We start from the raw sequence: 14,624 nt of genomic DNA, 5'->3' as shown, positions 1-14,624 counted from the left end.
ATAACCAGCAATAATAGTTAACGTTGGCAGAGTGGTCTGTCCCAGGCTGATGCATCCAGTCACCAACTGCATTGTCACCACGTCCTCAGCACAGGCAACCCCTACTGCACAGTTGGGGGGCAGAGGCGTGGTGACTCTAGGCAATTTCCCCCAATGTCACAAGTTATAGCTGTGAGAGGATCTGAGGCCATGCCTGCCTGGCCCGGAGGCTTCTGTTTAATTAAGTGACCATCAGATTTCCTCTGGGTCTGGGGGATGTGATTGTGGTGGCCTGCCCCTTTGCCCTCATGCCTGCTCTTCAGTGTGAATGAAGAAGCTCCAACATGGCAGAGGCTGAAGATCTGGACTGCCCGGCCATCACCTCTGCTAAGGGATGATACTTTGGTCTGTGTTCAGGTCATGATGGTTTGTGGATACCATCAAGAGCCAGGTAATGCCAAAGGTCACATGACCACAGATAGCATCTCAAGGCGTGATGGTAACTTTGTTAACATTTCTTCCCTAGAGCGTTTGCTTAAGGCAGATGGAGAGAGCTAGCACTGTTGCCCCTCTGTTGTAAAGGTGAGCGAATGATCAGTCCCTGCCCCTGACCATGGCCAGGCCCAGTTAGTGACAGTGTAATCTGCCATCACCAGCCTGCAGTGAGGGGCTTGGCCTCCTGCTACCCAGAGCATCTGTGGAGAGGAAGTGTCGGCGGGTCTCACCTGAGTCTCAAGGTCTCAGTGGTTGTGCTGGGCTGCTTTTCTTCCAGCTTCTGCCACAGAGGAATCAACCTCTTTTATAGAATGGAAACTGGGAAACTTGATATTGGACAATGGGTTTCGAGATAATTCCAACTTCTGCAGTGTGGAAGCGTCTTTCAGGGCCCTCCAAAGTAAATAATTGTCGATCACCTTAATAGGTGTGTCAGTTAAGCTGTTTGGTCCACAGGTCAAACAAGAAACTTTGAGATGTCTGCTTACTCAAGACTTCATGGTTTCATGCACAAGGCAAAGGTTGGAGACCCATGTTTACGAGTGGCTGGAGGATCAGATTTTCAGTCTTGAAAGGAAGGGTCCAGTCAGAGCCCTCAGGAACCTTTACCTTGCTTTTGTATCTGTAGCCTCTTGTCCCCTGGTCCCATTCTTTCTGCAGTTGGCAAATTCTTGTGCCCACAGCTACATTTGCCCTTACTATCTTGAGCTACCCATCGATTTCATTTGTGCATGTGTACAGGTGGGTCTTTTGTTTTCCAAGCCCCTGGTGCATGGCAGGTTCATACTTGTAGGTCCTCATAAGATCTTGGGATAGAAAGGCCACTGCTGTTTTGATTAGAGGAGGAAGCTGAGGCCCAGTTAGCACAAATGTTCCAGACAGGAAGTGGCAGAGTTAGAAGTCACCTCATTGGGTAATAATGGTAAAGAATCCTTGCCAGGCATGAATGGTTGGCAGGCGTCAGGCTGTGCCAGGTCCACTCTGGGGTCTGGGTTTCTACTGTGAGACACTGGGGTTCAAGCCTTCCCCACACTCGCTCTCCAGTTTGAGTTCCCACAGTGCACGCCCCACTTCTGTGTTCTGAGAACACCTTTTTGCATTGCCAGGCTTGAGGGGTCCTGCAGCCTCCCCGCATCTCCTCTTAACCAGATTTGTTCCTCAGATAAAGTACTCAGGCACTGTTCCATCCTATGTAGGCCTGTGAGGACTGTTTTAGAGGGAACCACTGAGTCATGGATAGGCCGAGGTCTTGCACTGTGAGTGTGACCAGGCCATGCTAGGTAGCATAGATTGCCTTGACATCACTTTGAAGCCCAGGCTGACTTATCCTCTTGCTTCAGACTCCTGGGTGCTGGGGTTACAGGCATGCTCCTGTGCCTGGTCTGAGAGGAAGTCTTGCTCTGCACAGGCTCCTACTCTGGGTAAAATGGAGATAGGTAAGGCCTGGGAAAGAGCTGGGAGCATGTGTTCAGTTAATGGAAATCTTTGAAATCTGGAGGCTGGGAGTGGGTTATGGCAGAAAACAGGGCAGGTTGGGTCCTAGCTGTATGCTGACCTCAGCGGGCCACTCCAGTTGTGGAAGCTCTTTTCTCCTGTGTAAGATGGAGACAGCCTCATCACCTCAGGGATTTGGGGCGTGCACTGTCGGGGAGCTGGTGAAGTAAGCGCCCACACATTCTTCCGATTTACCTACCACCAGCTGATTCTGACGGCATTTTGCTCAGCTGCAGAAATGTCTTCATTTCCCACTGAGATCTCATTTCTGTCCCAGGGGCTTTACCCATCCCAAGGTTCTCAGAGGAGGCTTGTCCTGGAAAAACAGGGACACCACGGGTCACCTGGTTTCCTCAGATTTAGCATTTAGCATTTAATGTCTCCTCCTGGGACACTCAGCATCGTCTATGGCCCTCCCCCTTTCAAGGTCACAGGCAGGACTGTGGGCAGCTGTTAGCTCAGCTGCTGGCTCCCATCTAAGCCCTCTGGTTCATCGTCTGTCCTTGGGTCACTCACTGTCTTGGCCCTGGACAGAGGAGTGGGCATAGGCTTTCTCTGTTCCCCACTCAGCTTGTGTGTGGGGTTTCCTGAGTCCACCGTGCTGAGTTCTGTCTTGGAGGGAGTGTGTGATGTCTTTTGGACTCTCTGGGCTGTGCATTCTCTTCAGTCTCTCTTGCATTCCTCCCCACTCCTACTCCACCATAGGGAACTCTCTAGTCTTGAGGGTGGGAACTCTTGTTTCGCCCCCTGAGATGTTCATTTTTGACACTTTGCCGAGTTTAAAAAGTCCCAGAACAAGCAAACACACCAAAGTAACGTTCAGTAAAGGTTGTCTCTTTGTTCAGTGTGAACTTGTATGGATTCTAACCTGGTATGGCTTTTTGTAGCCATCACAATATGGGCCGGGGTATTTGAATCAGAACGCCCCCATCCGTACTGCAATTGGTACCCACCCTCCTGTTCTCACTACCTTGGCCCAAGCCCCAGACTTAGGAAACTTAATGCCCCATCTCTGCTTTTGCTGGAATTGCTCCTGGAGACATCCCATGGGCTGTGTGCTTGGTGCCCCAGCAGGGATGCTTCTGAGCAGGCACCCAGCAGCAGCAGGACACACAGCTAATGTTGCTGACCCAGCGTTTCCACTGATGAGGCCCCTTATGTTTCAGAGAAACTGTGGGTGGTGTTCTGCCCCCACCCTTCCCAGATAGTGACTGTATTCAGGAGCCTGTACTGGTGATGTGTGCGAATCACAATTTTGTTTGGGTTTTTACATTAGCCAAGTCAGAAAGGCATAATTTGTCAAGGCTTCAGAAAAATCTGCCTCACAGAAAATAACCCGCCGAGCTGTAGCCACAACCCACACAGGTTTCATGTTTAAAGAACAGAGATGGGTTTCTCCTTAACATATTACAGCTTATCCCAGGTTCATTTTCTAGAAACTTAGGAATGGGATGGAGGGGCAAATTTAAGGAGGTTTTCAGATGGGCTTGGAAACTCCAGAGGGTAGAGAGAGAAGGGGGAGGGGAAGGGTTAGAGGGAGGGAGCTGGGGAGAGAGAGAGAGAGAGAGAGAGAGAGAGAGAGAGAGAGAGAGAGAGAGAGAGAGAGAGAGAGAGAGAGAGAGGGTCAGTTTGGTGGGAAAATAGATCTAAAGGGTCTTCTTCAGCAGGGTTAGCCACAGGCAAACTTCCCTTGCCTCAAGACCAATCTCTCCAGCATCAAGAATAAACAGTAACAAAATCCTCTTAGGAGACACTGGGGACTATAACGCTTGTTAAAATCCTTCGAGGGAAACCGAGGTTAAGAGAACTCTGTGACCTACCTGAGGTTGCCTCAGCTAGAGAGAAGTGACAACAGGCTATCTTTGTTTAGGGACATATCATTAAAGTGCCCTTCAAGGACAATTTTGCAGAGTCTTCAGTTCTGAAAGAACCGACCATGTCCTCTGGACGTGTCCTCTTTCGGGCCACGGTGCCAGTAGGCTCAGAGATGCAGACCTGACAGGGCTCAGTAGCAGCTAAATGACTCTGCAAAGGATGTTTCACCCCACACCCTTTTCCTTCTCTTTCTCTTTCTTTTCTGTTTCATTCATTTTTTGAATTAAAAAAATTGTAGTGATAACTCAAGCTAAAGTCTACCCCCTTAGTGGACTGTAGGTTATGAGCTACACCACTGTTAATTATAGAAACCATAAAGGTAATCTGTAGAACACTTTCAAGGCTTCGCTTTGAGATAGATTACCTCACCTGTACCATAGTGTTAGCCACAACCACCTCCCAAGGCTGTGATAGGTGAAAATTTTGGGAAAAATGATATAACACCAGTTACATACCTGGATTCAGAGGCTGCTTGGATCCCAAAGGGCAGAGAAGGGTTAAGGCACCAGAGGCAGAGCCTGGACAAAATTTATGGCAATTTGGGGATAGTTTTCTGTTTTAACCACCTGTCATTGTGGACCCCAGGAGCATCAGAGGGGTCCATATTCAAACAAGCTCTTTTTGGGGGGGGGTGGTGTAAGTGTGACAAATCTCTACCTCTCTGAACCTTAATACGAAGACAGACCTGGAGAAGGTCAGGAGGAATGTAGACAAAAACTGTCCCCCAAGGACGCAAGCGGCCTTGTGGCCTGGCCCTCTGTGTTTGCTCTTTGACTCAAGAGCAGGAAGAACCCTGCAAGCCAAAGGCTATCAAATGGAATGTTTGGGAACATGGTGTTTAGGGTTGCAAATCACTGGTGAAGCACTTCGGATTAGGGAGCTTGAATTGAAAGATGGAGACAAGCAGTTCCCTGGCCCTCTTCTCATCGCTGAGCTGTTGACACTTCCTTGTTTGAGCTTGTCAATTCACCCGAACCCGCATTTCATCATGTTCCCCTTGGGTGGGAGGGAAGGCTGGAGGGGGGTGTTAGAAAGGAGGGAGGGAGGGAGGGGGGACTTCAGGGTGAGGGTTCACAATTAAGAGTGTGAACTTTGGGCTCTGGCTGCTTGTGTGTTATTGATGGGGCTAACAGGGCTGGTATGGCCATTTCCTCCCAGTGTGACTTTAGGCAACTGACCTTTTCTTTCAGAACTCTCATGTGTAAACTGGGTGACAGTGTTCTATCTCACAGAGTCACTGTGAGGCATTTAATGAGATGCTGAAGACTTGTCAAGTGTTTATAATATGTGCTACTATTATCTGTTTATTTTTATTTATGTGTATGTCATGTTGTATACCCATGGACGCCTGACGAGGGTGCTGGATTCTCCTGGAGCTAGAGTTTCAGGCAGTTGTGGGCCACCCAACATGGGTGCTGGAATCTGACTTGGGACCTCTGGAACAGCAGTAAGCACTCTTAACCATGGAGCCATCTTTCTAGCCAATGCTAGTACTAATAACATGTGTGTGATATGTATCCTCAACCCTTGATGGACTAGGGGGCCAATCAACATTCAATCATTGAGTAGCCAATAGACTAATAATTAACAATGAATTCAATGGCCTTGAATAAATGTTTTCCACATGGAAAACACCTTGCAAGTGGGCTTTCATATACTCCACACATACATGCTGCATGCCAAGTATTTTATTTTGAAAATTGTTAGAAATACATGTCTCTGAAAAAGGTACATATGCAAATAGCTAAATGAGTTTTGCACAAAAGGGATACTTTCCCCCATAGACAGTACTGAGGTCAAGAAATGGACCGTCTCCAGTTCTCTAGAAGCCTCTCTCTGTTGCTGAGCCTCACCCTGCTGTAATTACCCTAACCCCTAGGCAGTGTGCATTAGCTTTGGTATTTTTGACCTCTGTGTCACTGGATTTGCAGCACATGCTCTTCCGGTTAGGCTTTGCTGATGCAACCTTGGAAGACTGACCTGTCTGGCTGTGTGAAGTGGAGGTCACTTCCATCACTATTGTCAGCACAGTGTGTGACTCTTTCACCTTCCTACCTGTGCACACCACTGCTGTGACACTCTTTTTTTTTTGACAGCTCATGACGAATCTGCCACATTGCTAAGCAGATCTCAGTTTGACCGAATGCTGCCAGTTTCCTGAAGTGACACCAACATTGTGCATGTTTATTCCCACATTGTGGGTGACAAAGCCCAGTGGTGATAGCCTTTGTCTAAGACACATATAGTGAGTCTTCAGGTCAGGATCATCTACTCGGTTTGCATTTGCTGAGCTCACCCTTTATGCCATCTCTAGTGTCGGGACTGGGGACACCAGTTGCTCATGGAGCCATGCCATTATAGAACTGAATCTGGTCTGATCCTTTGCATTTCTGCTCTACTGTGCCTTCTCTGTAACCTCTGGGAGCCCAGCAACAGTAGGTGCTCACTAAACATAGATGAACAAATGAGGAGTGAGATACTTCTGGTTTCTCCCTGCTTTGAGCAAGTTTCCTGGCTGCAAACAACAGGCTAGAGTGGGCATTCCCTACTGTTACTGGGCTGATGGACAAACCAGGAATATTTGCCCTAAAGCTTGAGGCTGGTGTGGAGGGTGGTGTGTGTGTGGTGTGTGTGTGTGTGTGTGTGTGTGTGTGTGTGTGTGTGTGTAGTGCGTTGTGGTATAGAAGGTCTTGGGATGATGTATTCTTCAGAGTTAGAGTTTATTGTTGGAAAGGACAGAATGTCTTGGGACCCAGGGGTCATGTTTCCAGGGGACAGTAGAAACCCCACGTTGAGAGAGACTTAAGGTCTCAACTGGAAGTGCCTCCTTCTGACCAATGGCAGGCAGTGGGAGGCCCCTTGAGCCTGGTGCCAGAGGTTTGATTGATTCAGGCTTGATCATGATTAGAAGCAGCCACCTGTTCTGAAAGGAGAAGGGGAGCCTTGGTTGCTAGGTGACCCTTCTAATCCCCAGGTCCACAGAGAAGGGAGTGCTTCCCCATGCATCCTCCAAGGGCTGGGGCCAGGAGCCTTCCCATCATTCATCAGGATAACATCCCCTTGATAGATGACTTCCTGCCCTCCATCCCAAGACTGTGAGCCCCACCAGGGCAGGCACTGGGGCAGTTCAACTGTCCTTGGAACGGGCATCATCTTGAGTTTAGATAAGGGGGTTTCTCCCTACTGGACTTGCAGAGCTCTTGGGGGAAGCTAGGATCTCTGATCTGGTGACTTGTTAGGGTACAGCCTGGTTGGTTGGGGTCCCTTCTATTCCTCCCACTCTCATGGGAGGCATTGCAATAGAGTACCTATAATATGTTCCCAAAGCCCATGGGAGCTGTGGCTCCTCTCTCAGTGTTTACCAATCCCAAGGAGGCCTCCCAGCTCAGACTGCAACACTCACCCACGAGGCCTTTCAACAGTTTCACATCCAGCTGCCGGAGGATCTCACCAATCAGAGGACATACCTAGGCCCCCAGCACAGGCAGTGCATCAGTCAGGGATGCAGGAGGGACCAGCACCACTGAGTTCCAGCAGGATCCAGCCAACCACTACGACCCATGTGCAGCACACCCATGCCCTCCTCCAGAAGCTCCACAACTCTGTAAGGTGGGAACTTCAACTGTGCCTGGGCTACCCATGAGGACACCGAAACTTAGGGTGTCTGTCCTTTGCCTATGGCAACTGAGGTCTGTTGTCAGGTTCCAAGCCCAGAGTTAGAAGTTCTTTGCTAAATCACCCAATACGTGTGCCTTGATTTTCAGACTTACGGATGCCTGCAGGGCATACTGTTTCCTTAAACTTACCTGACTTTCTACCAGGTTTGGGATAACTTTCCCCAGGCTTTCTCTGAGGTTATGTAGAAAATGTTTCATCTTGGGTGAGAGTGCCCTAGGAGAAGAGGTGGCAACTCAGGACAGAGGGAACCAGTCCAGGCTACCCTACTGGGAGGTATGCGATGAAGACACTCTCAGATCCTCAGTGGGTTCTCTGGGGGGGCGGTATTCTTGTCAGCCATGGTCAACGAGGCCCAGAGAGGTGATGAAACATGGCCGAGGTTAGCACTAGAGAACAGGACCATGTCAGGACCATGGCAAGAAAGCAGTGGAGCCTATGGTCTTCTTCTACACTGTCCATGTCTGCTACAGTCTCAGCTGTTCCCACACACCTAATGCTCACCTGGGCAGGCACTCATGAAGGGTATCATGGCTCAGCACTCAGAAATTACAGAGAGAAATCAGCACACCCCTCACAGTGGCTGGTCAGTCCCCAGAGACCCATGAAATTCTCACTTTTGTCTTGTTCACCCTGGTGTCTCTAGCATTAGGCAGGTTGCCTGGCACTAGGAGATTCTAGGGGAACTTGGGACTGTCTTCATGAGGTGCTTAAAAGGGTCAGAAAGGCATTCTAGAAGAGCGATCACCGTGTGCAGGCACAGGGGCGTGGAGGGTAAATGGCCACAGAACCAGGCAGGGATGAGGACGAAGGCGCTCAAGAGGCATTTCTGAATTTGTTTTTCACCTTAAAGGGGTTTCAGCAGGAAGTTAGTGGGAAAAGCTGAGTTCCACATTAGAAAGTTATTTCTGTGGTGGGTGAAGAGCAAGGGAACACAGGGAGGAGGAAGGGGGGAGGCTTCTGGGAAGGGGGCGGTGCAGAAGGAGCAAATCCTGGCAAAGGAATGACGTCTGCTTTGGACTCATGAGGATGGGTGGGGTATGAAGCTACAGCTGCCCTGGGAGTGCAGAAGGCCTTACTCAGTAGACATGGGTGGACCCTCACTGCTGGGCTCCATGCGGCACCTGCCCATCACCAGCTCCCTCCGGCCAAACTCGTCTTTCTCCAGCCAAGACTCTGCAGCGAGGCCCATGCGGGCATGCGTTTTGATGATGTTCGAGTTGAAGGGCCTGTAGTGAGAGAGAGGAAGAGGCAGGGGGGCACCGAGTGGAAGGAGGTGGGGGCAGCCAGCAAGAAGAGCGGCAAAGTCAGGCACTACCCACTGTCCTCCCAGCAACCCATGCCCACTAAGCCCTAGGTTAATAAGAAGGAAGCAGCCATTGACCATAGTGACTTGTATCCTTGTTTTTAATTTTTTTCTAGAGAGGGAATGTAAAGGCTGGCCGTGCTAGGCGCGAACTCTGCCGCGCCCACTCCTCTACCCATGCCCACTCCTCACTCCCAGACTTAGAATGACTTTTGAAAGTTGCTTAAGGAGATCACTTTATAGTCTTTGGAAATTCAAGAATTGAGAGTTAGTCACTATTTTAAGTGCTTTTTCTGCGTGGTTGAAGCTCCTGGCTCCCTTGCAGGAAGTCTGAACAGGAGGGGAATGAGCAGAGGAGGGGGGAGTAGTCATAGTGGCTCCCCCTTTCTTTTAGGGGACCCAAATGCTGACATCACATGGGTTTGAATGAGCAAATGACCCCCTCCGCCGTGAGTGTCATCTCTGCTTCAGCAGATGAAGCCAAGGTTCAGGGAATAGTTACTCATCCTAGGTCACAGTGAGTCAGTGCAGAGGTCACGATTTGGGTTCAGGTTGGGCTTATGCATGGTCTGGATTGTCCAGTCTGCCACCCCTACCTCCCCCGTAGCTCCCAGGTTCCCAAGGAGGAGGAGGAGGAGGAGGAATAGTGCCCCGAAGACATTGCTTTGTTGGGTGGGACTCACAGTCTGAATTCAATGTCAAATTCAAGTGTGATGTTTTGCGGAGAACCACTCTTTAGGAAAAGCCATCTGGATCCCATCACAGTCCAGCTGCACATTGGTGATTTTGATGCTGCACATGGAGAAAGCAGAGGGACCACAAGGATGAGGGAAGGCCACTCAGGAGCACGGCTGGCCTTGTCGGCAACAAGGGTCAGGTGGTAAGGCTGGCCATCAGAGCCTGGCGGGAATGCTCTGACAGCCTGGGTGGCCAGCTGCTGGAGGGCTCTTGAAGCAATCCTTACAGCTGTGGACTGTGCAGTCCAGGGCCAGATGTTGACAGCAGCCGCCCTAGGACCCTGAGCCTCTTCTCAGACCAAGGCTCCCTTCTTAATAGACAGTCCTATCACCTGTCCGGGAGTCCACAGGAAAGTGCCTTGCCTTTTCCACACACTAGACCCTCAACTTGTTATCTGCAAATCACTTTAGCCCACTTGCAACATACACCCTGAGTTTGACTACCTCTGTTTTTCACACTACCTCTTCTTTCAGTTCCTTCCTGGGCTCTCAGATGCTGTGATTTCGGCCTCTCTTTGGACTATTCTTCATGAAGCAGCCTGGGTGGTCCTCATACTTGCCCTTGTCCCCTGGTTCCTCTATACTTTTGGGATAAGGTACAAACCGTACACCACCATGCCCAAGACTTGCATAGTCTATACACACTTGCCTTGTGGCATTGGTTTCCCTACCTCTGCAGCCCACCCTTTGCTCATCCAGACACCCATCTCTTTTCTACCTCTGGGCCTTTGCACACACAGCCTCTCCTTCCCAGACTGCTCTCTCACATCCCTCATGTCACTTGTCCTCTTGTCTTCATCCAAGGGTCACCTCTTGGACAGGTCCTGATCAGCCCACCTGTTTCTTGAATTTGTTTTCATGGCCTTCCCCTTCACCCGAAATTAGTTATTACTCTCTGAGGCCTGCCTCACTGAGATGCAAGCTCCCCAAAAGGTAAAGGTCACAGGTCTTGCTCATAATTCCATTCTTAATGTGATTTATATGCAGTAGACATTTGGTGATGTTTGTAACACTTGTTAAAGGAAACGACTAAAAGGAGGTGCTTTTTGGTTGCATGTTTCACAGGAAAACCCTGTTAGTGACTATTCAGAAAGAAAGAAATGAGGGGTTTAGGTCAAGAGAAGGAGCTTGGGGGGCAGAGCAGGTAGAACAATGGAGGGCAGAATGCAGACCTGAGAGGTAGAAGGTTCGGGGGAGCAGTCTCAGTGGGTGTGGAAAGGATGCACTTCATTCTTCCGTGGAAGCCCAGCTACTGAAGGTTATGTATCCCCCGTGTTCACAGAAGTTTGCTGTAGGACTGTCAGAGTCCACAGCATCTCCTGTGGCTAGGACCATCCCTGGGACTATTTTTTTTTTTTTGGCGAGAGCTCCAAGGTTTATAGGAAGTGTTCCATTGCTTATGCAAAGCCACAAAGCTATGCCCCACTTGAATGTAGATTCAAGTGTCTAGTTGCAGCCCTGGACTTTCTTGATAATTTGATGTTTATCCAGGCTCTGTTCTGTGCCCGCATTTTACAGATGAGTTTAGAATGGCCAAACATTTCCCCCAAAGTTGGTGGGAAAGTTGGGCTTTAAGTGAAGCTGGTATTTCTAGTTTCCCTGGTGTACAACCCTCCCCAAACAGCTCCGGATAGTGGCCCCCAGTTTGTTCTCATCTTCAGCTTTGTGCCTTGTCTTCCCTAAGTCTGAGTGCCTTCCCTCTTTACAAGCCTTGCTTTCTGTTTTGCCGCTTCCGCCCTCTGACCCAGAAGTCCCTAGAGGCCCTCCAGGGTCTGGAGTAGGCTTTGAGTCTCACCTGATCTCTTGCTGCTGCTTGAAGTTCATGCCACCAATCAGCCAGCCCACCATCCCTGGGGCCACTGTCCGTGAGACGTTCAGACGGTCCAGGAGGCGCATGCTCTGGATCCTGCCTTCGGCGTTGTGTTTCAGGAGGCCCTGCGCAATAACTGGAAACGGAGAAGGCATGGTGATGGGTATATTGCTGTGTAAGAGTGCAGGTACGGAGGCAGCAGGCCTGGGGCGAGCCCTGTGTATCTCTTTCTGTTGAGCACTTATTCATGGCTCCATGTTACCCATAGGAAAGAAACAGATCCATATTAAGAAGTTTCCTAAGTGGAGATTGTGGCTGAAGATCTCTCCCAGTTGTACCAAAAACAAAACAAAACAAAACAAAACACAAAAACCAAACAAACCAAAAAACAAAACAAAACAAAAACAACAACCCAGCTAGAAATATAATTAAAAATAATTTACTCTGTATCAAAAACTATAAATCATCAAGGGATCAACTTGAGAAACAATGCTCAAAACTTCCAATGTGATTTTTACAAGGCGTAGAATAAAATCTGATTAGCAACATGCTGCTAAGCCAATGGGCTTATTGTGAAAGTATTCCTTTCCTCTAAATACACAGACACATTCAATGTGACTGAAGTCAGATGTCCAGAGAAAGTCTTTGAGTGGAACTCAATGCACTTGAAAATTCATGTGGAAGAATGAAATGTCTGTCAGAAGAAGTAGTCTTTCACAAAGAGGCAGCAATTAAAGTATTACGTTACAGAGACAGGTCTGTAAGCCGGCGAGTCCTCATGCTGGGAATGTAGTCATTTGTTACATGGGCCGAGAAACTGACTCATGTGGGCAGGAATGAGGCTGGGTCTTTACTTTCCATGCCCAGATGCACATAGAGATAAATGTCCATTGTGTGGATCAACACCCTCAATGTGGAAGGTAAAACCAGGACACTGTTGAGAAAGACAACTGGAGTAATTCTGGGACGTGACAAGATCTTGGGCCTCCTGGCTGCTGCACCTGGCTCCCCTTTCTCGCCTCTTCTTTCTCCTCCTGCCCCTGTCTCTCCACTTGGCACAGCTCAGCCTGGTCATGACCACTCTGGGCTCTCCTAGATGTCCCTGACCCCGTCTCTGACTATATTCTCTTATATATTTAGAATAAACCCTCTCCTCCACCATAAAATGACCCCAAAACACAAACTATATAATGACATGTTGATGAATTTTAAACTATTCCTGGTTGGCAAGGTCAACAGGTACCATTTGGGGGAGCACTGTCTATTTTCTGTTCCACCTGCCCATTCAATCAACTGTAGATTGGAAACAATTGGGGAAAAATTTTCTGTGTTCTGTACATGCCTAGTATTTTTTCCCATTATTCACCGAGCATGCTGTTACAGTTATTTACATGTCATTTGCATTGTCCTAGGTCTTAGGAGTAATCTAGTAATGCTTTCGAGTATGAGAAAGGCTTTGCACCAGTTCCGTACAGGCACTGTACCATTTTATGTAAAGGGTTGGCACATCCAAAGATGCTAGGATCCAAGGGGAATCTGGAACCAAGCCTCATGGCTACCTAGGCACAGCTGTATTTGAGAGAGTACCTTCAAGGCGGTAGATAGATGTAAACGAGGTCATAGGGTCAGCCCTAATCCAATTGGGCTGGAGTCTTTTTAAGAGGAAGGCATCAGGTGTGTCCTTCTCTGAAAGGCTGTGTGTGTGTGTGTGTGTGTGTGTGTGTGTGTGTGTGTGTGTGTGTGTGTGTGAGAGAGCCATCCACAAGCCAGCAACAGAGGTCCCTCCCCAGACACCAAACCTGTCAGCACCTTCAACTTGGACTTCTAGCTGTCAGACTATGTAAAAAAAAAAACCATCTGTTGTTTACCCTCCACTGCCACCACCCCAGTCTCACCCCATTGATGATACCATCTTCCTTTGGCAGCACTGGCTGAGCAGCATAGGTGGACACTCTCTAGTGGTGGAGAGCAAAGAGAGACAGATACGTCCTCTTACAACAGGAATCAGTGTGCTCCAGCACGTCCATTTAAGGAGGAGCCCAATAGTTTCAGTTAAACTGAGCTTACATCTGTTCTGGATATGTCTATCCCAGAGGGGCTCTCCCACGTGTTCCAATGGGGACACACCCAAAGATGCTCACCTCAGTGATACAGACATCCTACGTGACAGTCCTGAGAGAACAGAGGGCAGCCAATTACATGGAGGCAACAAAATGTATGGACTCCTCTGCCCTAGTTAAAGCGACGGAGAGGAGATGCCAGCAGTATAAAGCGGAGAGTGAAGAGCAGGGTGAGTGATGAGTCAGTTACACAAAACACCTCCTGCAAAGGATGCAAGCATGGTTTGTTGCTGTTGTTGTTGTTGTTGTTGTTACTTTTAGAAAGAGCTCACAATATCAAGCCAGGCTGGCCTTACACTCAGATATTTGTCTGTTTCTGACTACCAAGATCTGGGATTAAAGGTGTGCAGCACCATGCTCAGCTGGATTCACACATAGAAGTACATGCTAAGCACATGTCAGTTCCTGCCAAGGCTGTCAGGGAGTGGGGGTGAATATAAGGGAAAAAGAGAAAATGACACAAGAGTTCATGTGCTATGAACAAGAAAAATTTAACTCAGTCTCAACTTTCTGTATTTAAGATCCAAGGAAGCAACCAACCAACACAACGAATGAATGAACAAATGAATAGATAAGCAGCTCATGCAAGATGGCTCAGTGGTCAGTGGTGGGGTTCAGGCTGTGCCCTCCCCAACCCTACCAACAGCAGGCCAAGCCCAGGGGTAAGCTCACTTCTAGCTAGGGTGGACCTGCCATCCTTGTGGGCCTTGGTCAGTCCAGGCCACGGATGATCGGGCAAGGCTAGTAATCCCAGGAGGAGGACCAGAAACCTCCAGAGTAGATGCATCTCAGGTGCCGGCACCTGAACCTGCAGGTGTCAGGGAGGGTCCAGCAGGGCCTGGCAGCTGGCTGTGAGTATGGTCACCCAGATCGATGGGCTGTCGTCAGACAGGTGGCTCCACGGCTGCCCCCAGCATGCTGTGGGAGGTGGTGCAAATCACTCTGGCAGCTACTCCAAGGGCTGGCTCACATGACCAGCAGATTCAAGAAGCCAGGGCTGCAGAGGCAGGCTTGGTTGCTTGGAGACGCTCACCAGAGCTACTGTTGGGTCATCTAGCAGGAGTCCTCTCCCTGACCCTGGGTAGCAGCTACAGATTGATGGCTCTTCAGTGAGTGAGGATGACCAACCCAGA

At 49.2% G+C, this 14,624-nt stretch overlaps 1 protein-coding gene across 1 annotated transcript; it reads right to left on the bottom strand.

Annotated features, from left to right (window-relative positions):
* Window positions 1-6,182: 6,182 nt before the first annotated feature.
* Window positions 6,183-14,278, bottom strand: Bpifa3 (BPI fold containing family A member 3). Its single transcript, XM_051144825.1, is given in 8 exon segments — window positions 6,183-6,289; window positions 7,247-7,310; window positions 7,650-7,734; window positions 8,598-8,747; window positions 9,508-9,542; window positions 9,544-9,616; window positions 11,357-11,507; window positions 14,164-14,278. Coding segments are annotated over 8 exon segments (780 nt in total).
* Between the last annotated feature and the right edge of the window lie 346 nt (window positions 14,279-14,624).

Source organism: Acomys russatus, chromosome 4 (assembly GCF_903995435.1).
Source record: "Acomys russatus chromosome 4, mAcoRus1.1, whole genome shotgun sequence".
In the NCBI taxonomy this organism is placed as follows: domain Eukaryota; kingdom Metazoa; phylum Chordata; class Mammalia; order Rodentia; family Muridae; genus Acomys; species Acomys russatus.
This window is presented reverse-complemented; position numbering and strand designations above follow the sequence as displayed.